Source organism: Ambystoma mexicanum, chromosome 3p (genome assembly GCF_040938575.1).
Source record: "Ambystoma mexicanum isolate Mex_15411 chromosome 3p, UKY_AmexF1_1, whole genome shotgun sequence".
In the NCBI taxonomy this organism is placed as follows: domain Eukaryota; kingdom Metazoa; phylum Chordata; class Amphibia; order Caudata; family Ambystomatidae; genus Ambystoma; species Ambystoma mexicanum.
Genome location: NC_090925.1, coordinates 1235597594 through 1235624578, shown reverse-complemented (window position 1 = coordinate 1235624578; position 26985 = coordinate 1235597594). Strand labels below are relative to the sequence as shown.

Here is a 26985-nt window from a genome sequence, read left to right as displayed (position 1 = left end):
CATTGCCTGTAAACCTATGCATTTGGTTTTCTCCAACAAGGTGACGTTGAGATTGAGACTGTCGTTCCTCCCGAAGGTGGTCTCAGAATTTCATTTCTATCGGAAGCTCAATTTTCCTGTGTTTTTTAATTTTGTTTCCTTTGACCCCATCCTTCCAAGGCTGAGGAGAGAATCAATCTGCTTTCCTTTGTGCAGATTTCAACTCTGTCTTTCGGAAGGGGGACGTCCAGATAGATGACATCACCATCAGGCAGGACTGTGACCAAACCGACCCTAACAAAAGGTGGATCATTCTCTGTATCTCAGAATGCTATGATCTCGCTGGATAGGATGTGCTGGAGGGTCTCGGAGCTCATTCTACCAGACTTCCTGCAATCTCTCCTTTGCAGAGAGGGGTTCCTGTTCTAGAAATTAGCCAGGCGACTACGTAGGTGGGCTGCATAGGGTTGCCAAACATTACTGCCTGGATTCCCAGTCGGGGCAGGATGTGGTTTTGGTAGGTCAGTTCTCCAGCGCTGGCCTTGCTCTCCTTTAAATCCACTTAACTATGAGACTCTAACCTAGATGAGGAATCTGTAGGAGGAAGGAATTCATTACAAAAATATATTGCTTGCCTCAGTAATGTTCTTTTGAATGGATTGTGTCCTCCCACGTTTACCTCATCGGAGATTCCTATCGTCGGCTTTGCTGCTTCGGAAAAAACAATTTCACACCAGAGGGCGCTGTGCACGATATCGTGGAGTTGACGTCCCTCGAGGGCTACCGTAGAGTGTCAACGTCCTCCGTAGTATAAAAGGCTCGAAATGCGCCGGTTGGCTTCAGTTCCGATTTTCCAAAAGCTTTCGCTTTGTGTGTACGAAAACGGCGCTTCAGTCTTTCGGAGATGTCTTTTTCATCATCTAATCCTTCTAACACTAAAACTGGTTTTAAAAAGTGGCAGAAGTGTGGAAAGAAAATGTCTAAGTGACCCCCATCGAGTTTGTCTCTGGTGCCTCGGTCCGGACCATCGAGTTGAAGAGTGCGGTTCCTGTCAGGCTATAACTAACAAAGCTCTCAAGGAAAGAAGAGGTAAATTGATGGTTGGGGAAGAATCTTCGAAGGTCTCTTTGAAGAAAAATAAGGACTCCGCAGAGTCCAGGGGAAAGTCCCGAAGTAAATTGAAGAAATGTAGCTCGTGGAGTTGGTCAAGAAAAACTTTGAAGAAGGCCAAGAGGCGTCACCGATCTCACTCTTCATAATTTTCATCGTCCTTTGATACAGGGGTTATCATCTGTCCATCAAAACATGATTCCCCTAACAAATGGTAGGCTTTTAGAGCCGCAATGATGCAAATCTTCGAGAACGCGGCCCAGATCCCCTCAAAGAAATCGCGTGGAGACCTTGCCCCAGCTCATTCTAAACATGACAGGAAGGTCAGAGACTAGACGCTCTAATTCCGGGAAGAAATCGTTGGGGGGGGGGCGGGGGGATAGTCGAGAGAAACCTCTGATACCTCATAAGAAGACCAAGACAGGCCTTTCGGTGCATAAACCTAAGGTGACGCCAGACAAAATGGCATCTGATGACAGTCATCGAAGGTCTCCTCGATGCATCTGTTGAAGACTTACTAGACACCAGTGTTGAAGGTACCGTCAACACCTTCCTCGACGGCGCTTACATCTAAGGCTCCTTCGACTTTATCAAAGCCAGCGTCGACAATATCTACGCTGTTGACGCATTTGTCGAGGGCAACATTGATTCTGGCACCAATATCGACGCCTTTGGCGAAACCAAGGTCCGTGCCTTCACAAGCCAGAGGTAACATTTTCACCCTGTGCCACGAAAGGACTTTTTCAGGTCTATGGCCGCTATTTATGAGGAACAATCCTCCAAAGAGATTTCGCCTTTTGGGGGTTCAATATGGTACAAGAGATGTCCCAGAAGAATTAATTGATCCTAAGTCCAAAATTTCTGACCTCCGACTGTCTACAAACAGCTAGTGGTATAGACACGTCACCTGAGTTGGAATTCGATAAGCCTGACCCTGCTGATCATGCAGACTCTGCATATAAAAATATTATGAACAGGGTGGTGGAGTTCATGCAGTGGAACAGAAATTCACCCACTTATGTACAGGATGACACGACGGACATCCTCAGTTAAGGTCCTCAAAAGGATCCTGTTCTTCATTTTCACACAGCACTTCAAAGGAAGTTTATGGCTACGTTGAAACCCCAGATTCTGATGCTTGATAATCTGCTTAGAATCACATGCTGTGCATCTGGTCCGACATCCAGTGGTAACCGCGGAGTATTGCATCTTGTCTTTCGGGGGACCAAAAGGGGACGTTGGCATAGGCGTGTCTGAAGCACTATCCCTATCGTGACGTGTGTAGTACCCAAAATCCCTCACGCGCCGAGGTCCCTCAGATTGTTTTTTTCCGCCCAGATAACTGGTCGCCCTATAGCGGAGCTCTTCATGAGACATTGTTTATCTTACCGAATTGTCGGTTTAATCCCTGTTAAGTCACTTCGCCTATCAAGAAAATCTTCGACGAAGACTACGGGGGAACTGTCTACGGCTGTGGATTCCGGCACCTAAGATCCGGCGTTCGGACCTCCACGTGGTCGGGCCTTCTGGCCGGCCTACACAGTAGAGAGAGTGGGCTCGGGGTTTGCCATACTGCTATGATGTCTTTCCTCTCTTCCACTTCTTTCCCTTGTGGTCTGGTCACCCTTCCCTTCTGCTATGGAAAGGACTCCATTTAGATTCTGCCCTCTGTGAAGGGTCCGATATCCGTGGAAAGACGAGCACACTTCGTGTACACTTGTCTCCCCCTAGAGCACTAAAGCGGTGTTTGGCGTTAAACTCCTAAACCTAATCCCTTAAGGAGCGCCGGTTGAAGCAGTGGCCGTGTACGCTTTGTCACGCGTGGAGCCTCCCCTCCCCTGCCGCGACACCAGCCAAGAGTGACGGGGGTACATTGGATGACCAAACGTCCAACACGTACGTTGTAGACCTTGAGGCGGACGATTCTAGAGCCGCCACGCCCGTCCCCGACCCTTCCAGGCTCGACTCCGGTCTTGCTACAGGGACCACACCCAGTGACGGGGGCGTACAATAGCACCACACAAAACACACAACCCAAGCGCCCTCCTCGACGACATCGTCGAAGAAGGCGCAAGCGCCATCGGATCGATCTGATCTGAAGCCTTCCCCGCATCCGCAGCAGCGCACGACGACTGGGCTTAATAAACATAACAAAGGCGCTACTCAACTACACACGCCAAAGTTTCTGAACAAGAAACTTCGACGAGTTTCAATGTTTCCAAGGCCCGTGCAGGCCCGAAAACTACGAGCAGGCCTCTACCCGGGAAGCCATCATCGGAGGCGTTGTCCCCCGATGATTCGTTAACTATCAGTAAGAGCATCAACAGGATTGCTACGGCGGTGGACCTAGTACCGGTTTCGCCCACAGTTATGGGCCAATCCGCCGAAAGGTTTTCCACGGTTTTGGGAGACGATCCTGAGGACACTTACGAAAAGAGCCAGGTACCCTTCTCAAGCACCCTGAGGAGATCCTCTGAACGCCTTAGGGCGGAAGACCTGGTTCCTGCTCAGCTGGGCCCATTTGGGTCATCCAAGTGTACCACGGAGCAATTTGAGGGGTATATGGATCGGCTGCAGCAGGTTTTCAGGGCTTCTGATCAACCTTCGCCGAAAAAAGCTCGGGTAGACCCTAACCCTCATACACAAGTTGCCCAACACTTAGATGTTCAACACTATGTTGATTATCAAGATGATCTCTAGAAGGACACGTATAGAGACATCTATACAGAAGAAGAGGAGACTTCTTTTCTGGACAATTATAGGGAACATCAAGGCGCAACGGACAACTGGGAAGACATCCAGCAGGACGATCACAATTCTGATATTGTTTGCCTCGACTCTCGCCCATCCTCACTGGTTCGGCAGGCTCCCCCGGTGGATGATCAAATGGCTTTCAACAACACAGTGAAAAAAGCAGCAGAATTATTTAAAATTGCCACGCAAAATAATTTCGGCACAGGCAACTTCAACTCAACCGGCTGCAAGCCCCACTTACTACCCCCAGAGGGGTCAGAAGCGCGGAAAGGATAGAGGCAGAGGCTCCAATTCCAGAGGTGTGTCAACCTCGGGTCAGAAATGACCAACAAGTTCAGGTCCCCTCCCATGTCTCCCCGGTCGGGGGGCGATTAACATCTTTCTTCAAGGCATGGGAGGGGATAACTTCAGACCAGTGGGTATTAAAGACGGTCGCCCACGGTTACTGCGTGGAATTCGCCCGAACCCCACAGTTCAGACCGCCGAAACATCAACGCCTTTCACCGGAACATCTGCAGATCCTGGTCCAAGAGGTGGAGGCGCTGCTGGGAAAGGACGCCATAGAAGCTTTCCCGATTCTTCAGGTAAACGAGGGTATTTATTCAATATACTTCCTTGTACCCAAAAAGGATCTCGCCATGCGTCCTGTTCTAGACCTGCGCCAGCGAACAAGTTCATAAAGCCCCAGAAGTTACGCATGGTAACACTTCAAGAGGTGATCCCATTGCTAAAACAAGGACTTCATGACAACATTGGATATGAAAGATGCATACTTTGCATAGCCTCGGCGCCACAGGTGTTCACCAAGGTCCTGGCAGTGGCAGCGGCACACCTGCACAGACTTTCAGTTCCAGTTTACCCTTACCTCAACGATTGGCTCATCACAGGGGACTTGTTCGTTTGTTTTTCGAACACCCAAAAGACAGTAGACCGACTGTTCAGCCTGGGATTTTCTATCATCGAAAAGAAATCCAGCTTAGTCCCCAGCCAAGTAAAACAGTTCCTGGGGGCTCTAATTCGCACTGAAGACGGTCTAGTCTTCCCTTCCAGCGAGAGGGTTCAGAACATGCTCTCTCAAGTTCCTCAGTATGTAGCCAGTCGGGAGGTGACGGTACGCAAAGCTATGCGTTTGCTAGGGATGATGGCGTCATGCATATACTTGGTCCCCCACGCGCGGCTGCGCATGCGTCCCATGCAGGAGTGGCTCATCAGCCAGTGGTGTCAAGCCAGCGTACAATAGGAAGATCTGTTAGTTGTCTCGCCAGCCCTTGTTCTCTTTCTGCAGTGGTGGTCAAGGGAGAACCTCTTGAAGGGGAAAACCTTCACCACCCCTGCAGTGGAAGCCACTCTCACGACAGACGCATCTTTCACAGGGTGGGGGGGGGGGCTCACCTGCTTCAACAGACAGCGCACGGAGTGTGGTCCCCTCAGGTAGCTTCCAACCATATAAACCTACTAGAGCTACTAGCAGTGTTCAAAGCATTGAAAGCCTTTCAGGAGCACCTGCAAGGGAAGACAGTGCTGGTCCTAACCGACAGCACAACAGCAATGTATTATCTGAACAAGCAGGGGGGCACTCACTCTCCAGGGCTATCCAAGCTGTCCCAAAACATCTGGATATGGGCTCTCAAACACAAGATGTTCCTGATATCCCAACATGTTCTAGGGGAACTCAATCTTCTGGCAGACGTACACAAGAGAGATTTTCTTCTGCCAGAAGAATACGAATGGCGTCTGCACGAAGACATTGCATCCAACGTCTTTGCAGAATGGGGGTTTCCAGAGATCGACCTGTTCGCTACTCAGAACGTCCAATGCCCAGATTACGCCTCCAGGTACCCCCAGAACTGATCCAAGGGGAACGGTCTCTGGATAACTTGGTCGGGGCAATTTGTTTACGCCGCCCCCCCCCCTCCCTCCCCCATCTGAACAAGATAGTGCACAAGATGCACCAGGAACCAGTCACCATGATTCTGGTGGCTCCCATGTGGGCCCGCCAACCCTGGTTCGCGCACACCTCTCGCCACCAGTCAAGCTGCCCTGCCCGTACAACATGTTGTCTCAGGACGGGGGGAGACTCTGCACCCATGCCCACAAACTCTGAATTTAGCAGCCTGGCTCCTGAAGTCATAGAGTTTGGACATCTGCAACTCCCTCAAAGATGCATGGACATACTGAGGGAGGCAAGAAAGCCTAACACGTTATTGCTATGCCAGCAAATGGAAACGTTTTGTCATTTGGTGCAGTTCCAAAGGCGTCAATCCCGCCGATTGCTCGCCTTCACACATTGTGTTATATCTAACCCATCTGTTGGACTCTGGGTTAGTCTTCAATTCCTTAAAGGTTCACCTAGCGGCGTTGTCAGCCTACACCACGTCACAGCAGAAGGTGTCGTGGGGGAAAATACCTGTGATTAAAGCCTTTATGGAAAGGGTTAAAAGAATGTATCCCCCTATCACTCACCCAGCCCCTGGGTGGGATCTAAATGTGGTTTTAACTAGGCTTATGGGACCCCCTTTTGAGCCTATGCATAAAGCTAGTCTGAAAGACCTGACTTACAAGACAGCCTTTCTAGTAGCTATCAGTTCCATCAGAAGAGTTAGCGAACTACAGGCCCTCTCGGTCTTGGACCCCTTTGTTACAGTCCACAAAGATAAAGTAGTTCTGCGCACTCATCCCAGATTTGCGCCGCAATTTATTTCGAAGTTCCATGTGAACCAGTCAATCGAACTACCCACGTTCTTCCAGAGACCTACTAACATGGCCGAAAGAAGCCTTCACACACTAGATGTGCGCAGGGCAGTCATGTTCTACATGGATAGAACTAAACCACTGAGGAAAACTAAACAATTCTTTGTTTCAGTGGCAGCTGGTAGAGAAGAGGACCCTGTCTCTAAATCAGCAATATCAAGGTGGATTGTCAAATGCATCACACTATGTTACACTCTTGCAAAGAGAGAACTGCCCTTCAAGCCTAGAGCACATTCTACTCTAGGCACTGGGGCATCCATAGCATTCATTGCAAATGTTCCCCCAGAGTCCATTTGCAAAGCGGCAACCTGGAGTTCTGTACACACCTTTACAAAACACTATTGCCTAGACACTCATTCTAGGTCTGATTCTCAGGTGGGACAAGCAGTAGTAAGACATCTTTTTTCTACTGTTCCTTCTCACAACCCACCGCCAACTCCGGGTACTGCTCGCTAGTCTATGCACAGCATGTGATTCTAAGCAGATTAGCAAGCATCAGAAGACCTGCATTACTTACCGTAAGAGCATTTCTGATGATTGTATCTGCTTAGATTCACATGCGCCCTCCCTGCCTCCCCGCTCGGGGTGGAAGAAACATAGACTTCTTACTACTTTCTCTCTTCATGTACTCACTCACTCACTATAGCCTTGGGCTCCCTCATGGCAGAAAAAATACAATCGGAGGGACATCGGCGCGTGAGGGATTTAGGGTACTACACACGTCACGATAGGGATAGTATTTCAGACACGACTATGCCGACGGCCCCTTTCGGTCCCCCGAAAGACAAGATGCAATACTCCGCGGTTACCACTGGATGTCGGACCATATGCACAGCATGTGAATATAAGCAGATACAACCATCAGAAATGCCCTTACGGTAAGTAATGCATGTCATCTGGACCAGCAGTGAACAATAATTTTGCTAGGAAATGCAGACCACCTTCTTCGGACCCTGACTATTTAACTAAGCATCCTACACCCTAGAGGTTAGTAGTCCAGGCGGCTACATACACTAGACAATCTACCCTTCTGTTCTCCCAGATAGGGATGATAAAAGAATTGATGCCTGGTTTCAAAAGATTTTTTCTTTGAGCAGTATGGCTGTAAAGTCAACAAATGTGACCTGCACAGTTGCCAGATTCGCATACACCGTGTGGGATTGTATTAGTGCAGCGGCTGAACACATTCCTGAGGGCAAGGCGCGAGACGGCTTCCTTGCGATTGTGAAAGATGGAAAGGAGGCTATGGGGGAATGCCTTCAGTCAGGACTGGACACTGCTGACCGCATCAGCAGGTCCATGGCATCTAGCACAGTGCTACGCATCTTTACGTGGCTGAGAAAGTCAGGCTTTGCACCGGATATACAGGCTATGCCATTTGACGACTTGAGGTTGGTCGGCAGCAAGGCGGATGAAAGCTTGGAGAAACTGCAGACCTCCAAGGCGGCAGCTAAGTCACTTAGCGCCTCCATACGACAACCTCAGTAACACTCCTACTCAGGCTCATCTTCCTGGAGGGGTCTTCCTTTTCGTTTTTATTCCTCATTTGGAAGAGGAAAAGGACAGGCCAGTCAAAGAGGACAAAGAAAATGTCCTCGGGTGGACAAGGAAAGGGTGCTAGATCAGCCCCAGCAGCGGCATCTGTCGCTTCAGCCGCTGCAAAGCCACTCTGAGGCCTTGACCCACAAGACCCCAGTGGGAGGCAGGATCTCTCGGCATCTCAACGAATTGCGGGGCATTACGTCAGACGCTTGGTCACTGGAAACAGTGGCTCAAGGTTACTGCCTTCCATTAAAAAAATTTAAAAAAGGCCTCAAGACCATCCACCGGGATCCATCCCAAGCACCGAGTACCTGAGGATTGCGATTGGTAGTTCTCACTATCTGTTTTGAGTTCTGCCATTCGGGTTGACCTACGCCCTGAGGGTTTTCACCAAGCTGATGGCGGTAGTGGTAACGAGTCTCAGGAAAGGTGGAATTCATGTCTACCCTTACCTGGACGATTGGTTAATCAGGGCACATTCACCCGAACAGGCCCAGGAACATCTGAGCATGACTTGCCACTTCTTACACAGACTGGGCTTCTCCCTCAATTACAAGAAGTAGACTGATGCCATTCCAATGACTCCAATTCATCGGAGCAGACCTGGATACTTCCTTGGGCAAAGCCTCGCCTCCTGAGGTGAGAGCTCATCACATTATACAGATGGTAGCAAACTTCCAGAATGCCCTCTGCCGGCCTTCGATTTTCTGAGGTTGCTCGGCCTCATGGCATCCTGCATTTTTCTGGTGCCAGAGGCCAGATTGAGATTCCTTCAGTGGGCCCTCAGAACTCAACAGCCCCAATTTTCGGGGAGTATATCGGATCTTTTGCAAGTTCCGGCCAAAGTGGCTCAATATCTGGTATGGTGGGCTTGCAAGGACAATGTTCTCAAGGGAGAATCTTTTTGGCCACCATGGCCGGAGATAACAGTAGTGTCGGACGCCTCGCTCACGGGGTGGGGAGCCCGCACCAACAATCTGACAATCAGCGGTTGTTGGTCTCAATCGGAGTCCAAACTACACATCAACGTTTTTGGAACTGATGGCAATCAGACTAGCGCTGCAGGCCTTTCTGCCCTCTGTATGGGGAAAGAATGGCCTGATAATGCCTGACAACACAGTGGCAATGTACTACCCAAACAAGAGATTAGGCGTAGGGTCACTACCACTGTGCAGAGAGGCAATGCAGCTCTGGTTCTGGCAATAGAAGAAGGAATCTCTGCCTGCAGTTCACTTAGCCGGAGAGCAGAACACGGCGGCGGATGCTCTGAGCAGGCAGAGCATTATCCCTCGAGTGGGAACTAGCTCAGGAAGTGCTTCAAGAGACCTTCACCTTTTGGGGAACACCACAAGTGGATCTGTTTGCGACCAGCGTCAACAGGAACTGTACTGCTCAAGGAAATTTCCTCTAGGGGACGCGTTCATAGTGGACTGGGAATTGCCACTCCTATACGTGTTTCTTCCAGTCCCCGTGATTCCTCACGTAATCAGGAGGTTGAGAAAGTTCAGGAAAACCATGGTCGTAATTGCCCTGGACTGGGCAAGGAGGACGTGGTACCCAGACCTTCTGGACAGGTCCATCTGCCCTCCAATACGGCATCCACTTAAGAGAATCTTCTCTCGCAAGAGGAAGGTCGGGGTCTCCATCCAGACTTCAACACTCGGCATTCAGCGTTGTTGGAACAAGTTCAGTAACTGGTGCAAAGATAAGAATGTGGATTATTTTCTATGTGGTACACCTATGGTACTCTTTCCTATTACATTTGGCCAATCAAGGCCTCCAGATTGGTACAATAAAAGTATACTAGGCTGCGCTTTCTATTTTAAGCGCTCCTCGGAAGAGGTATCTTACTTTAAAATTCCACTGATGGTTCAATCCTTAAAGTACTTTTCAAGTCCTGTTTGGGATCTAAATTTAGTACTAACATTTCTTACGTGCATTCCTTTCGAGCCTTTGCATTCTTGTCCGCTAAGGTCTCACTTTGAAGACAATCCTACTAGTGGCTATTAGATCAGCCCGCAGGGTGAGTGAGTTACAGGCCCTCTCTTGTAATCCTCCTCACACCATCTTTCATAAAGACAAAGTTATACTTAGTCAAACCTTCATTTCTACCGAAAATAGCCTGACTTTCACAGAAGATCACTTTGCCATCTTTCTATCCTCACCCTCATGCAAGTAAGGAGGAAGAAAGGCTTCACAGGCTGGACCCAAAGAGGGCTCTCAGCTTTTACATTTGCAGACTGGCAAAATTTAGGCAAAGTGACCAACTTTTCATTGGATACACCGGCCACAAATTGGGTCTGGCAGTAACAAAACCGACCTCATCCAGATGGATAATTCTAGCAATTGGAGAGTTACAGAATGGCAGGTTAAGAACCTCCAGATAGGCTAAGATCTCATTCTACTAGGGGCATGGCGACATCAACAGCTCTTCAGAGGGGTGTCCCGGTACAAGATATTTGTGCAGCGGCCACCTGGTCATCAATGCACACTTTTGTGAAACACTATTGTTTAGATTCCACCTCATCCCAGGGGTCCTTTTTGCTAAAGCCATTCTACATACGGTCCATGAGTAAAATTAATGAGTACTCCCTCCGCCAAATTTTCACTGCTTGGGTATCTAACATGAGGAATATGTGGGGGGACACAATCCATTCGAAGAACAAGTTACTTACCAACTGTAACGTTCTTTCGATTGGATGTTCCTCCCACGTATTCCTCATCGACCCTCCCAGCCTACCCCTCCGTAAAGGTTACGTATTTTACACTCAATGTTCCTTGAGAGCTTACGGTCTAAGGGGACGCTTTGTCAACTCATCAGTTGGAAATATCAAAAAACAGAACTGAAGCCAAATGGTGCGGCTCAAGCCTTTTATACTACGGATGACGTCAACACTCTACGGCAGCCCTCGAGGAAAGTCGACGCCATGATATCTAGCACAGCGCCCTCTGGTGTGGATTTTTTTTTTAACGATATGAATATCTAAAATGAGGAATATGTGGGAGGAACATCCAATTGAAAGAACGTTACAGTTGGTAAGTAACTTGTTCTTTTGTGAAGTTTACTTACCTGCAAGTGAAGTGTTTTAACTCTTTCCTTTTCTTATGTAAAGAATAGATTCTTATAGCATTATTATAGTGTGGACTTTCTCTAATGTAGTATTTATCAAGTGTTATAATGTAACTCTCCCCAACACCACCTCCCCCCCACTCCCGTCCAAAGAGTTAGCTGCTCTGCCACGCTGCTTCTTGGAGCGCAAGGTGAAACTTGAGGTAACCCCTGGTACCGAAGTAAGGAAGTCTCGCCTATAGAGCCTTACCACAGAGCTTAAGTGAATCTCCCTAACTACTGACATTTCTCTTTCCTTGTTTTCTTTCTACTTTTTAAGAAATTGTGGCAAATTAAAAAGTTTGTTTAAAGAGGCAGATTTATCAATGTTGAAAAGAAAATTTCCTTTTTCAAAATGTTTTGAGGTGTGGCACATAGCCATTAGGTTTTCAGTGCTTATGAATTTAATGAAGATTCTCATAAACTAAAATTTCAAGAAAGCAACCTTTATTGCTTTCTCAATGAGCTGCTTGATAAGTTGGTTATCAGAATATTTTGTTTTCAAGTTCAGTGTGCCCCAGCACAAAACAGAAACCAGATGGCTCTATGGCTGTGAAGCACAACCAATTTCTTTTATTGATGGAATGGGTGATTGTATTTGGCTGTCTTTTTCAGGGTTATATATGATTAGCTACAGTGTTTAGACCTGCATCAAATTGTAGAAATGAAACCACTGCTTGTACAGGGATTTCTTTTTTCTTTTTTTTGTGCCCTTGCACACTAGTACGTAAATTCAGATAACCTGTTAAAGAATACCACTTTTGATGTGCAGATTTTTGTTCATTGCATTTACTTTTGTACTATTTTCAGCGCAGACAACTGTGAATGTAAACCACCGGCCCATGTCACAGACTATGCCGCGACTCTCTGGTCCCAGGATGCCTACTAACCACCAGGTGGTCTACACAACTCTACCCAGCACGCCAATTCAGTCGCCAGTGCGGAGTGCAGTCATGCAGGGTCCGGCCCAAGGCTTGCGACAGATTAGCCCACAGACTGGCGGTAAGGCCCCTAACTCAAATGTGTTCCTTTTTTAGTCATGAGACCTATGAGGAGCTGTTTTAGGATCTTTTTTCCGAAGCTGTTCCGGTGAGTGGTTCTGAGAAGACAGCGTAGAGATGTAACACTCTAGTTTCCCAACTTGATAACACTGAGCTTTCAGACGAGGTAATGGTATAGGTAGGAGTGTAGCCTCTAGAGGCTTCCCTGCCTTTCCCATCAAAGTACCCCACACCCCCATGCAGCTCCAGTTGGAGGTTGAATTTCATCATTCACCCACACATGGGAGGCGAAAACCTCAGATCAGTGGGTGTTGACTACCGTCGCAGACGGATACTTAATCAAATTTCTTTTAAAAACTTGTTTCCATCTACCGAAAAACAAAAGGCTGTCTCAAGAACATCAGTTCATCCCAGTGGAGACAATACTTCAGAAAGGAGTCACAGTACTTGTCCCTTTTCTAGAGGTAAACGAGGGTATTGATTCAGTGTACTTCCTTGTGCCCATAAAGGACCTAACCATGTGCCCTGTATTAGATCTGCGTCCTGCAAACAGTATGCCAAGCCACAAATGTTTAGGATAACTAAATTGCAGGAGGTAATCCTCTTTTAAAACAGGGGGATTCCATGGCAACTTTGGACCTGAAAGATGCATACTTTAACATTTCAATGTTGTCAGTGCACAGGAAGTTCCTAAGGTTGAAAGTGGGAAACACTCATTATCAAGTCAAAGTACTTCCATTCAGCATAGCCTCAGCGCTAGGAGTATTTACCAAAGTTCCTGGAGTGGTGGCGGCCCACCTTCGCTGAACGTCCATTACAGTGTATCCTTATCTAGATGACTGTCTAATTACAGGAGACGCTGTCCAAGCTGGTCTACAGAATACCCATGATGCAATTAACCTACTTTTCTGTTGGGACAGTTTTTCTAAAGTCCAAATAAGGTCTTCATAAACCCATATTTTTAGGGAGAATTTTAATTTCTGTGCCGATTCCCTTCAACCTAATAACTCCAGCTCTTTTGCTGGACTTTTAATTTTAACCCTGGAATGAGTGAGACTTGTTGCTCCCTCATGTGTTTTGACCTGATTTGGATTGTGTTCCCACTGTTTTTGGAGTCTGACAAACTCCATAGGCATCTACTTTTTGTATGGTGAAACATAGCACCTTCAGTGCAGTGTCACAGAGAAATCCTTTAGATTTCTAATACGGTTTAAATACCTTTTCTTGTGTGAACTACTGTTCCCAAGAATAGTAAAGTGAAATTGACTTTACTTTACCTACCTTTTCTCTTTGTAGGTCCAGCACACACCATCTTATGTGGAGTGCTGTGGGGTTTACCTAGTAGCCTCTTATCCTACATTCTCATATAAAAAAATTTATGTTACCCTTGCTACTTTAAATGGCTGGTGGCAGTGGTTTAATGTTCGTACCATTATGCTTTTCTACTGCAGGCTGAATCCTCAGCGGCAGTATTGAGTGATTGTGAAATCTATTGCTGCTTTCTGCAAACGTGTGGTTATGATCTTTTTGGACCCCACATTCGCGGGCAGTCCTCTTTCTTTGTTGCGAGGGGGTGGGCTTTGCCTTTCCTCCCTTATTACTTTGGCATTTATGTGCCGTATTGCTTGCCCGCTCAGCGGACGGTTGCAGCAGGTCTATGCGCCACAGGCGTGCTTAAGGCAAACCCGTATGCCCGTCCGTGCAACGGACGCGGATGGAGGCTGTACTCCCTATACTAGAGAGTAGCTTTTATCCTTGGCCCCGCCGGGCACGCTGTAGCCTTATGGTTGGCCTGATGATGTTGTTAAATCTATACTATCATGCGAGCATCAAATGCCTATGGTGGATGTTGTTAATATGAGACTCTCTATGCTACTGTTGAACACTCGATCTCTACCAGTGCAATTTTTTGTTATCCGAACACTGCCTGGCTTCTTTCTTACTGAAATTTGGCTTCAGGAAAGCTCGGCCCGGCCCTTGCTCAGGCTATTTCTGATGGTTATAAAGTTCATCTGGATCGGCCAGCCCCTTAACATGGGAAGAGAGGGGGGTGGTAGATGCCATTTTTAAACCTGAATTGGTGGTGACTCAGGTTTGCTGCCCTCACTCCCTGTCTGTGGAGACTCTGTTGGTGAGGTGTGGGATTTCCCCTACTTCTGTCAATTTTTGATTATGTATCCCCCAGGGACTAGCTCTACTCTACTTGAACCCTTAACAGATCTGATAACAGAGCTTCATGTTAAATACACATTTGATTGTACTAGGCGACTTGAATCTGAAATTTTATCTGCCTAGGGCTTCTGCTTCTGAAATATTTTTTGACAGCTTGTCTGATCTGTCAGCGTTCCTCACTTTTCTCACCATAGTGTCAGGGGTCCATGCTACAGGTTGCATCTCATGCATTCCTTATGGAGGTGTAGAAGGGGAGGTCTATCTAGCCTGGTTCAGGGTGGTGCAATTGGGCTGAGAGAATAATTTCCTTGATGTTTTCTCCTCAGGAAGTCTTTGTTTCCCCAGGCCAAGATCTCAAACTCTATCAACCTGTTATGGGGCCTACCCACAAAATGGGCAACTCTCTCGATCTTGTACTGGCCAATAGAAGTCTACTTAAATGTGTGTCTACTGAGCCCGTTTTATGGACATATCACCATTTGGTGACCAGTTTGCTTCTACGGGTACGTGGACATGGAAAGATTGGGCCGACTAAAGTCTGGCAACGTACTTGGCGCTTGGTGAACTTAGCAGACCTTACATCTCTCGTTAAAACAAAATGTGATGCAGCTATAGTTCCTTCCCTGTCGCTTTTCTCTGCTGCGCTTCACGCAGCAGCTGATGAAGTAGCTTCACTCCGGCTCACTCAGCCCCGTAGGCTTCCCTCAGAGCCCTGGTTTTCGGAGAATCTGAGTTTAGCCTGCCTGAAACTCAGGCAGGCGGAACAGAAGTGGCGCCTAAACTATGACCCGGTTCAAAAAATCCAGTATAAAGTCTGTTCTGTGGCCTATGCAACTGCCATTTCAGTTGCAAAAAAATTATTTTTCGTGAAAAAAAATTGGAACTGCAATATGTCAACCTAAGACACTGTTTTCAGCGGTTAAATCTCAAAATATCATATCAATATCCTCGTTGAAAAATTGCACACCCTGTTGAACCAACTCAAATGTTATGTGACTCTTTCTAAGTTTTTCATCAGGAAGATTGAGATTATTCGTGCTGATATATCAGTCAGCTCGGCGTCAACTACTGCTGTCCCTAATTTTGGTAATGTTCCTTCTGATCTGGCTACAGACACCGCTCAATCAGGTTGTTGGTCTTTTCCTCTTTTTTTCTGAGGAGTCAATTTTGAATGCTATTCAGCAAATTAAATCTAACGCGCTTTCTGATGTGCTGACCCTGAGTTTTGAAGGAAATCTCGCCTGATCAGTTGGGGATAATTACAGAAGCCGTTAATGCCTCCCGTCAATCAGGCTGTATTCCACCTGAGCTTAAGGCTGCTACGGTCATTCCCCTTTTAAAAAAACCTTTGTTGGACCCCTCGTCTCCATCTAATTTCCATCCCATTTCTCTCCTTCCTGCTCTTATGAAGCTCTTGGAATCACTGGTGTCTCCTCGTCTCTTCCTTTCTTGAGTCTTTTGATCGTCTTGACCTAGATCAGTCAGGCTCTTGGCCTTGCATGGGCACGGAGTGTCCTTGTTTCTGTCCAGGACAACCTGGCCAGGCTGGTGGATACTGAGGGAGTCGGAGCCCTGATATTATTAGATCTTTCAACGGCTTTCAACATGGTGGACCATCCTATCCTGCTCACCCGCCTGGTCTACGTCAGTATATCTGGTCAGGTACTTGCCTGGTTTTCATGCTTCCTGGCTAACAGATCTCAATCCCTTCTGTTGTCTCCTTTTTCCTCTTCCCCCCCTGTCACCTTAGCTGTGGTGTCCCTCAGGGTTCCGCTCTGTCCCCTAGCCTCTTCAACTTTTACATCTGGGCCTTGTCTCATCTGCTCCCTCGGCGTCAGGTGCTATTCTTATCCCGACGACACCCAGATCGTGATCCATCTAGATCTTGACCGGGCTGAGGTGGTGTTGTGTCTTCATCGGTGCCTGACGTCCGTGGGGGAGGAGGGGTGGGCCTCAACTGACGGAAGTTGAATGGGGACAAAACAGAGGTCTTGGTGGTGGGTTCCCCACCCGATCCCTCACTTTGGAATGCTTCTTGTTGGCCCGCCTCCTTGCGTTCTCTTCCAGTTCCATCTTAAAATCCTAAAAAAGGTGCTTCATTTAATACCATCGGCCTTGCGCCAAGCGGTTGTGGCCACAATGGTTCTTAGCCGGGTAGATTACTGAAACTCTTTTTCTCCAGCATTGGATCTTTCATGGATTCAAATGCTGTGAATATTTCCCCGTCAGGCTGGGAAACCTTGGTAACGTTAGCTTTGTGTTTTCCTATGGAACACTTGAACACTTTAGTGTCCTATCGACCTTCTTTTTGGGTGCTTTAGGCCACACCAATAGGACATCTGCTATAAATAGCCCCACCCAGGGCTTTAAGTGGGCCGGGGCCTGCCGGGGCTGGGCCCCAGCAGGCTTCAAAATTTCGTTTTGAGGCGGGGCCCTGCCGGGGCCCACTAATCTCCCCTGGCAGCCCCGGCCACTACACGAAAAGGCTTTTTTCCTACAGCCTGAAGCTCTCGCTCGTGTGCAAGAGCTTCAGGCTTCAGAAGAAAATGCCTTTCAGCCATAATGGTGGCGCCGCACCTGCCAGGCATCCCTTTAATCAAGTGATGCCCGTGGGCCGGCGCCACCATTAAGGAGATAACGTGAGGCCGCTGGAAGCGGAGGCCTTGATTTCTAAATAGTGAAGCTCCCGCGGATTCGCGGGAGTTTCAGTCTTCAGGAAAAAGGCCTCAGCTTCCAGCGGCCTCACCCTTTCAGCCTTAATGGTGACGCTGCCCCTCCCCAGCTGGCGAGGGACAGCGGCACCATTAAGGCTGAATAGGCGAGGCGCTTTCCCCTGCCCGGCAAGCCTATAAACAATAAATGCAGAGATCAGCACCCTCTCCCTAACAGGGAGAGGGTGCTGATCTCTACAAAAGGCTGCCTGGCAGGGGTGCCAGTTGCCCATTGAGCCGAGGCTCGTCAAGGGGGCGTGGCCTAATTTGCCAGCAGGACCCCCACTGTTAGGCCACGCCCCCTCGATGAGCCCCGGCTCGATTTGTAGTGCCACTTAAGGCACTGGCCCCACCCCTGTGGCTTCCATTCAGATTTCAACCGTCTCCAAACTGTTGTGATCACCTCGTGTTTCTTCATGTTTTGCACATGCGTTTTGGTTTGTGGGCTAGGATGTCATTGGTAGCCCAGAAGAAGTATCTTTCGGCCTTGTGCTACCTGCGGCCTTTGAGGTCCAATATAAGGTCATAGATATGCCCTGTGAGGGTGAAAACTTGTTCAGCGAAAAAATTGATGAGGCCCTGAAAGGTATGAAAGAGGATACGGAGACAGCAAAATCCTTGGGTTCCTTGCAAAGTGGTGGCCCCTTTCCAGTTTTTCGTGGTGCCTCGGGGAAATGCCCGGTTTGCCTCCTCCAGAGATCGCAATTACGGGGCTCCAGCTACTCGTCTCAAGGATATCGACGATCAGTCCAGTATGCTCAGAAGAGCAGGGACTTTCAAGCTCAACGAAAGAAAGGTTCACAGTCCTCGGCGGCTTAGGGAAGGCTATCAAAAGTTCAACAATGACTGCCAGGGGAGCAGGGTGGCGATCCATGTTGACGAGTGGCAACGGATAACTTCAGATCGCTGGGTACTGGATACGGTACCTCTCAACTACTCGCAGTTTCGGCGTCTTCAACAGTGCATGTGGTGCTGCCGTATCTTCGATCTTGCGGCAGGAGGTGGTACTCATGCTAGAGAAAGGGGCGATAGAACCAGTTCCGGTCACAGAGCGGAGCCAGGGGGTGTATTCCCGGTACTTCGTCCTGAAAAAACCCAATGGCAAGTGGAGGCCTATTCTAGATCTTCGGGCGTTAAACAAGACACTGCAACGTCTGAAGTTAAAGCAGCTCACCCTTCAAGACGTTGCAACCGGGCGAGTTCCTGGCGTCATTAGATGCCTATTTTCACATCCCTATGAGGCTAATGCACCTCAATTTCCTGCGTTTTGTCGTCTGAGAAGATCACTATCAGTTTCGGGTCCTCCCGTTTGCCTGAAGTATCCCCCCCGCTCGACCCCCCCCCCCCCCCCCCCCCCCAGGGCGTTCATGAAGTGTCTGGCCTCGGCGGCTGCCTTCCTCCGGAGGGACGGTCATCATTTGTACCCCTACCTGGACGATTGGTTGGTAAGGGGTTTGTTCCGGGAACGGGCAAGAGTCTCTCATGGCGACCATGGAACATTTGCAACGGCTGGGATTCGCCATCAAATTCGACAATTCGTATTAAACGCCGTCCAGAGAATTGGTGTTTCTCAGGGCGCATTGTCTTACCCTGGACAATCCGGTAAAACTTTCCAGCGAACGAGTGGAAAAGTTGCGGTCCAAGGCAGATGAGTGGAAAGGTGGCACAGTGGTCTCGGTCCGAGGTTAAATGTCACTGTTGGGGGGGCCATGGTGTTGTGTATCCCTCTCCTTCCCAATTGCTGCCGGTTCATGAGGCCCGTGCAGAAGTTCCTTGCAGACAGGTGGTCGCAAAGTCGAGGATTATGTTCGGACAAGCTGGTGGTCGACGAGGGCTTGGTTGGACGCCCTACGGTGGTGGACATGCACGACCAATCTTGTGAGGGGCATGCCCTTGCTGGAGCCAGAGTTCCAATTCACAATCGTGGCAGATGCTTCCCAGATAGGGTGGGGGGCACACCTCGACGAGTAACAGGTACGGGGCCTATGATCTCGGGTGGAGACTGCATTGCATATCAATGTGCTCAAGTTGAGGGCGGTGCATTGGGCCCTGAAGTCGTTTCTTCCGCGGATCAGTAGTGCGGGTGTTGACGGACAATACCACCACAGTGTTCTATTTAAGGAAACGGGGGGGCACGCCTGTCAAAGGAGGCGCTCAGCAGGGACACCAGTCAGCTGCACGAGTGGAGGCTGAAGGAGCAGCAGGGAGCAAGAATCCTCCGGCGATGGGGGTCTCCTTCGATGGATTAGTTTGCTACGAGGGAAAATGAGCAATGTCCGGAGTTTGCCAGCAGAGGGGCTCATCCGGAGTCATTGGGGGGGGGTGCGTTCTCGTTCCAGTGGACGGGCCTCTTAGCATATGTTTCCCCCATTCCCACTCATTCGGAGGACCATTCAGTGGATTCGGAAGTACCAGTGTAGGGTGATTTTGGTTGCTCCGTTCTGGCCCAGACAGATGTGGTTATCTGATCGTCTTCATCTGGCGGTGGAAGAGCAGTTTTGGTTGGGAGCGGATCCGGATCTCCTGTCTCAGGACGACAGCAGAGTGTGGCATCACGATCCAGCGTCTCAGCCTAGCGGCGTGGCTCATGATCACTCTTGAGTTCAGTCATCTAGGGATTTCCAGGGAGTGTCGACGGATCTTGGAAGCAGCAAGGGCCCCTTCTACCAATGTCCCGTATGGTCGTAAATGGGCAAGATTCTGTACCTGGTGTGAGAGTCATCCTGAGATACAGCCTTTGGACATCTCCCCGGCTCCGGTTCTCCCATACTTGTTAGAGCTTGCACAAGGGGGCCTTGCGTTATCATCCATTAAGAAGGTACATTTGGCTGCAATTACTAGATTCGCAAGAAGGCGTCCTGCTGCACCTCTGTTTAGTGATGGCTTGGTGAAGCATTTTCTGACAGGGCTATTTCTGACATTTCCCCCGGTGAAGAGGTTTGCACCGGTGTGGAGCCTCAATGTACTTCTTTCGGCTTTGATGAAACCTCCTTTTGAACCCAGATCAACGGCTTCTTTGAAGTTCCTCTGGTGGAATGTGGCTTTTCTAGTGGCGATTATCTCGGCCAGGCGGGTGTCGGTGTTGCAGGCACTGGTCATTGACCCTCCTTATCTAAGGTTTATGAAGGACAAGGTTCTCCTGGCTACTAAGCCACACTTCATCCTGAAAGTGCGATCAGCGTTTCACAAACTTGCCTCTATTACCTTACCCTCGTTCTTTGCATCCACGCCTGCAGAAAAGGCCCTGCATTCTCTGGACGTTAAGAGGGCACTTAAGTTTTATCTGAATCGTACACAGCGCTTTCGAAAGTAGAGGCAGCTGTTTGTGGCATTTGGGCCCTCCAACAAGGGGCAGTCTATTTCCAAACAAGGACTTTCCCGTTGGGTTTCCTCTACAATTTTGTTTTGTCACACAAAAGCTGGCAAGCCTTTGAGGGGTGCTCCGAAGGCTCATTCTACGCGGTCCGCGGCGTCGTCTGTGCTTTGGTCTGGGATACCGCTGGTGGACATTTGCCAGGCAGCCTCCTGGGCGGTGCCGCATACCTTCACCATGCATCACTGTCTGGGGCAGCAACATGTGGAAGATGTGCAGGTGGGGCGTGCGGTCCTCCCAACGCCAGTTTCAGTACGGTAGGCCCTGCCGCTTCGGGGGTTTCTTCTATTTTGCTCTATCACTTGCTTGGGTTGTTGTTGGTTTGCCTATGACTCACCGCCACACATTGGTTGTACTGCTATGTAATCTATTCACAGCATGTGAATCCATGAAAGATTCAATGCTGGAGAAGGGAGTCGTTTCTTACCTGTAACTCCATTCCTCCAGCGTTGGTATCTTTCATGGATTCACATGCGCCCGCCGGCCACCCCTGCAGGCAAACCTGGGTTTGTGTTCCGTCTACTTTGGAGGTTAAAATCTGAAGGGAAGCCGTGGACAGGCTGTTTATAGCAGACGTCCTATTGGTGTGGCCTAAAGCATCCAAAAAGAATGTCGATGGGACACTAAAGTGCCAGAAGTTTTCCATAGGAAAACGCTAAGTTAAAGTTACTGAAGTTTCCCAGCCTGACGACTGGGAAATATTCACAGCATGTGAATCCATGAAAGATACCAACGCTGGAGAAATGGAGTTACAGGTAAGACACTATTCTGTTTTGCCGCAGCCTAAGGGCCTGATTCGCCGGCTTCAACGTTTGCAGGATTTTGCAGCACGTGTAGCCACTTGCCCTCCTTATGTGCCCCATAGTTCCCCTGTGCTGCGCTGGTTACATTGGCTCCCGGTCGCTGAGCACATTGAATTTAAGGCACTGTGCATTGTGCACCGGGCCCTGCATGATCAGGGGGCTGAGTATTTGTGTGTTAAATTCATTCCCAAAGCGCACTCGCGATCAGCGACGGCTGATTTGCCATGCATTCCTTCCTTCCTTCCTTCCGCCACGTCCGGATTGGGGGACACGCTTTCTCCATCGCCTCAGTCCCGTTGTGGAATAAACTTCCTATGAGAATAAAAAAAAAAATCTGGCCTTCAGAAAAGTTCTTAAAACCTACTTATTTTAGTTGTTGATGGCTTTGGGTCTCCTACTATGTTCTCGTCCCCTCTCTTCAGCGCCATGATGCCTTCGGACGGCCGTGCGCTTTAAAAGAATTCAAATCAATCAGTAATAGCACCCATCGGTGGCCATTTTGTCAAAATGTCCCCAGTCATCCTTTTTCGCCATTTTCTGTTTGTGAGGTCTTTCTTGGGTTTTACTCTGCACGCTGAGCCAGGTTTCAGCCCTTTGTTCATTTTGCCTTTGGCGGGCTTCAGCCCTGAAGCCCGCCTCTGGCTCCAGTGTGTCTGGAAAGGCAGGATGTGAGGGAGGTTCCCGAAAATCCACTGTCCTTTATCTTTAGGAGTGCATGAATGTAACCAGTCCTGATTAGCTGGCTGGTTGTCCTTTTAGGACAGCCACCCTGCTGTGTGATTGACAGCCTAGGCTGTGCATGAATGGGAGAAACCTGCTTAAAAGGTGAGGGTTTTGGGACTGGAGGCAGAGTCGAACACTGGGAGAAATGCCCAATGAAGAAAACGTGAACGAAAAGCTTGCTGCACCCTCCTGGACCTTTAAATTGCCCGGTGAAGCCCTGCCGCTGTGCTGAAACTTCATTTTCAATTCGACAGAGAAACTCCAGAAGGGACGACTTCTTCCGTTGGGTTAGTGGGACCAACTAACCCCAAGACCATCTCCACTGTACCATCTTCCCTGACTGGCTGTACTACTTCATTGCTGCAAGAACTGAGTGCCAGGGGTCGAGAAATCTGTAGTCAAGTGGAATGTCTGAAATCCGGCTCGAAGCTCCCAGTAGTCTCCTAAGGACCCTCCAGAAGCAGGATGGCCAGAGCTAGAGTCCCCTCACCAGAGTGTGGGACATAAGGACTGAAGGAAGCCCAACCAGTATCCGAGATCCATGACAGTGCTGTTTACCAATCGCTCAAACCGCAAAGTGCTGCTGAACCAAAAAGCGCCCATAGCTGCCGATGACCTCTGAAGTACCACCACAGGAGCCCAGAATATTACATCCTTCCGTTTTACACACCTAGTATAACTGTGGGTTTTCACCAAAGAAGTTATAGGTTTTTACTGTACCTAGACTAAGTTTTCCACTCTTCACAGAAAGTATGTTGTCCAGTTGGTTTACTAAGTGATTTATTGCTGGCCGTCACCGTACAACTGCCAGGCTCTACTATCCTCCTATTACTGAAAGTAATTTTAAAAGTAACTATTGGTTTCACTTCCCTAGAGCTTCTGTTAGGTGTTCCAAATAAGGTTATATGCTTTGGTCTGTATACCTTCAGGCATAGTGTTGTTTTTCTATAATGTGTTTATATGATCTGAGATACTTATTTGCCCAAGATTTATCTGAGCCTACTTGTATTTAAAGAAATCATTTATTTTTACTATACATAGTGTTTCAGTGTTTCTTTGGACCATTTATATTACAATTTCTTTGTACTGATTATGCAGGCTGCTCTCCCTCCTTGGATACGCCTGGCTGCTCTGTCTACGCTAGCCTGAACTCAGGTGGGACAGCCTGTTGGAAAGAATTTTAATTTCCCTTTGACCTTAGAGACCCCCAGCTCTTTTGCTGGACTCTGGCTTTTTAATGTTAACTCATGAGTGGGACTTTTTTCTCACTCCCACATGTGTTTTCCTGACTGATTTCCAATTTTTTTGAATTTTACATTTTTTTTGATCAAATAGTAGTCTACCTTTATTCCTATAGCTGTTTGCTTGGCTTCAGCTTTTCCTGTTTAGAGATTATTATTAGATTAATATATAAGCAAATGGTACAAGAACAGGTAAACCATTTTAAAAAACAATTTAAAAAATTCTCAAGTATCAAACTAATACAATTGGTCAAAAACAAGTTGAGCAAGATAGGATCAATGAACTTTTTATGTTGAGTAGTAATGAAGACAAACGAGGGGGAGACACGGACAAGAATACAGGACAGAAGACAGGAAAGGATAGGGTGGGGATAACTGTGATAAAACGTTGGTAATATTTAGGCACGAGTGTTAAGGTATTGAATAAACGCATTCCATTTCTTGTTAAATCTGTGCATATCGTCAAAAGAAGCATGGCTATATTCTATCCCATGGGTGGAGCAAATAGAATTCCACCAGGTATAATAAGAAAGGTTAGTTGCATTTTTCCAGTTATACGTTATGTTATTAAATGCAATGCTTATGAACAAATTAAACACAGTAGGGGATTCAATCTGACTTATAACAGGGTTAACAATAGAACCAATCATAAGGTTAGAGAGAGTTGGCAGTTCCGCTAAATGAAAGGTTAATTACATGCGTAACCAAATCTTAGTCCAAAATGCATACACATGTTTACATTTGAAAATTAAATGAATAAAATCTGCATTTGGTTCATGACATGACCAACAGTTGTTCGTTGAGTTTCCTACAGCTTTAGCAATACACAGAGGAGTGAGATGAGCACAGTCAAAAATGATAAAATCGGTTTGGGTGAGATTGGCATCATTGGATGTAGAATGACACATTTTCCAAATTTTGGTCCAAGAATCCGGGGTAGGTTTGAAGGTCCCAGTCAATTTCCCATTGTCTGATAATACTAAGATTGAACGGGTTTGGAGAAGGGGAATCATTTAGGAACGCATATAGATTGGCAGCACTTATAGAGGGGTTGTTAGTTAAAGTTAGAAAAGGTGAAGGGGATTTTTGGGTCAATGTAGACAGGGATTTAGTTATTGATTTAGATGAGGGATGTGTGAAAGGGGGGGTCAAATCGGGGATATTGCATTGTAAACAAATCTGTGTAAAGGGAATTTCATCGGGATTGTGAAAGAGTTGTTTGATAAATGTGATGCCTTATGCGTACCATCTGTGAATGGTGATGAGATTGGATTTGGTGGAAATGTGTTTATTGAACCAGAGAAAGATATAATTTGAACTTGTATTAGAGAAAGAAATGGTGTGGAGTTTATTTCATAAAGTTTTAAAGTGGTGAAGCGAAGGCAATGAAGTTGTATTGGACCAGGAAGAGGTCATTAAGAAGTGGAAAAAGGAGAGCAGGAAAATAAAACTCACTTCAATATTAACCGAAAGGGAAGCATTATCAAGGTGGGATTCATAATATTTAAAGATAATTGTTTTAGGACAAGTGTTAGGATACAATTGGAAATTAGGGAATTTGACCCAGTGAAGATTTTGGAATTCTTAATTTATTGATGGCAATGCGCAGCACTTTGATTCCATGGGAATTTAAGAAGGGAATTAAGTTTTTTGAAGAAAGCCATGAATTACAGTGGAGAACATGGATAATGAATAGAGGATAATGGGGCTGATGTTCATTTTAATAGTATCAAGGTGTCCCCACCAAGAAAGAAAGGTGACCATCTTGAAGTCATTTGTTACTTTCTTAATTAGAAGATTGTATTAAGATTACCAGTAGTGTGAATATCTTTAGCAATTTGAAGACCCAGATATTTAATGTGATGTTTGCCATGACATGCCATAAAAAGGGGTATTGGTAGGGTTACATGCATTATTCAGTGGCATGACATCAGATTTATCAACATTTTATTTGTACCCAGAGACAGTAGAAAAGTTGATGGTAACTATTAAATGTTGGATGGAGGAAGCTGTATTAGAAAGCTAAAGTAGGGTATTGTCGGCATAAGCAGATCATTTTATTTCTGTATTATTTATAAAGATACCTTTTTGATGTTGGTGTTTGCTCTGATGCTTTGAAGAAGGGGTTCTAAAGCAATATTAAATAACAAGGGAGAAAGGGAGCAACCTTGGTGGGTTCCTCTTTGTATTTGAAAAGAGGTTGAGAGAGAGTTATTAATTAGAATACGAGTTGTAGGGGAAGAGTAAAGAACTTTTATCAGATTGATAAAGTACAGAGGGAAGCCATGCAAAGTTAAAGAATGGAACATGAAAAACCAAGAGACACGATCAAATGCTTTCTCAGCATCGAGGGCTAGGAAGGCTAAAGGGTCTTGAGAATTTTGAGAATGAGGTCGCGTGTTAAATATGAGTCTCGTATTAGATGAAGTGTGGCAATCTTTGATAAAACCAGATTGGTCATAGTGTATACATTTGCATATAGTTGCAGGCGTTTTATGAGGACTTCTGGAAATATTGTCAGAATTAATAAGAGAAAGGGGTCTTTGTCTGGTTTGGGAAGAGTACAAGAAAGGCCTCACCAAAAGAACCTGAGCTTTGACCAATTTCAACGAAGTAGGAATACAATTCTAGAAGTTTTGGTGCAATAGATTCAATGAACGTTTTGTGTAAATCTGTGGTGAACCCATTGGAGCCAGGGGCTTTATTGGGTTTTAGGTTGAGTGTATGGCTTGTTTGATTTCAGCTCGTGAGATAGGTCTGTCAAGGGAAGAGAGGTCGATCGGGTTGGAGTGATTATTCTTTTTGTTTTTTTCAAAGAAAGAATGGATTTCAGAAGCGTTAAGTCGTCGGGCAACTATAGGTTGGAGTTAAATTCAAGAAAGGCATCATTTGTCTTTTGGGTTGGATAGTCTGCTACCATCAGAAGAGAGAATATGGATAATAGGGGATTTTTCATTTTTCTTTTTTAGCATTTTGCCAGCTTTATTGGATCCACTGTGAAGTTTAGTCCTATAGCCAAGTATGGAGTTAGCAGCTCTTATCAGTGCAAATTTTGTTAAATTCAATTTGTTTAAGCTTGAGAGCTTTCATAGTATTAGGGTCTGAGTTTGCATAGTAGGATTGGTCAAGGTTTTTTATTGAAGTTAAGAGTGAGTTTAGATTGCCGTTTTTTAATGGCTACAAATTGGATTATGAATCTGCAAAGAGTGGCTTTAAAAGCATTTCAGTTGTTTTTCAGGGCGGTTATTGTAGAAGAATTCTTCAATGAAGGATTTAGTTTTGTCAATGAAGGATTTGTCTTTAAGAAGAAATTAATTAAATCTCCATCTTGGAGAAAGTTTAGAAATGGGAATCCATTCTAGAGTGGTGGAAACCGTTGCATGATCAGAAATATTTATGGGACCAATTTCAGAGTTCAAAATCGTAGATGTTAGTGAAGCATTAACAAAAATATAGTCTAGTCTGGAAAAGTATTGATGGGGAGGGGAATAGAATTTATAATCCTTGGTCTCTGGATTGCAGAAGCACCAAGAGTTAATTAGGTTGAGGTTTTGTAATAAGTTTAGGAAGCTATTTCGGGATTTCGAGTTCATAAAATTGGAGGAAGAATTTCGGTCAAGGCCAAAGTCAAGGATCTGGTTCATATCTCCACAAATAGAGTTTGTCAGGACTTTTCTGTAAAAGTTTTGAAATGAAATTGGACCAAAAAAGGGGGA

General features: G+C 46.8%; 1 protein-coding gene across 5 annotated transcripts in view; it reads left to right on the top strand.

Annotated features, from left to right (window-relative positions):
* Positions 1-26985, top strand: part of ATF7IP (activating transcription factor 7 interacting protein) — an 813149-nt gene that overhangs the window by 728056 nt on the left and 58108 nt on the right. For all 5 annotated transcript variants that reach the window (XM_069652710.1, XM_069652711.1, XM_069652713.1 and 2 more), the window contains one exon: positions 12056-12247. In XM_069652710.1, coding sequence (XP_069508811.1) covers positions 12056-12247 — 192 coding nt within the window. The remainder of the gene's footprint in view (positions 1-12055; positions 12248-26985) is intronic.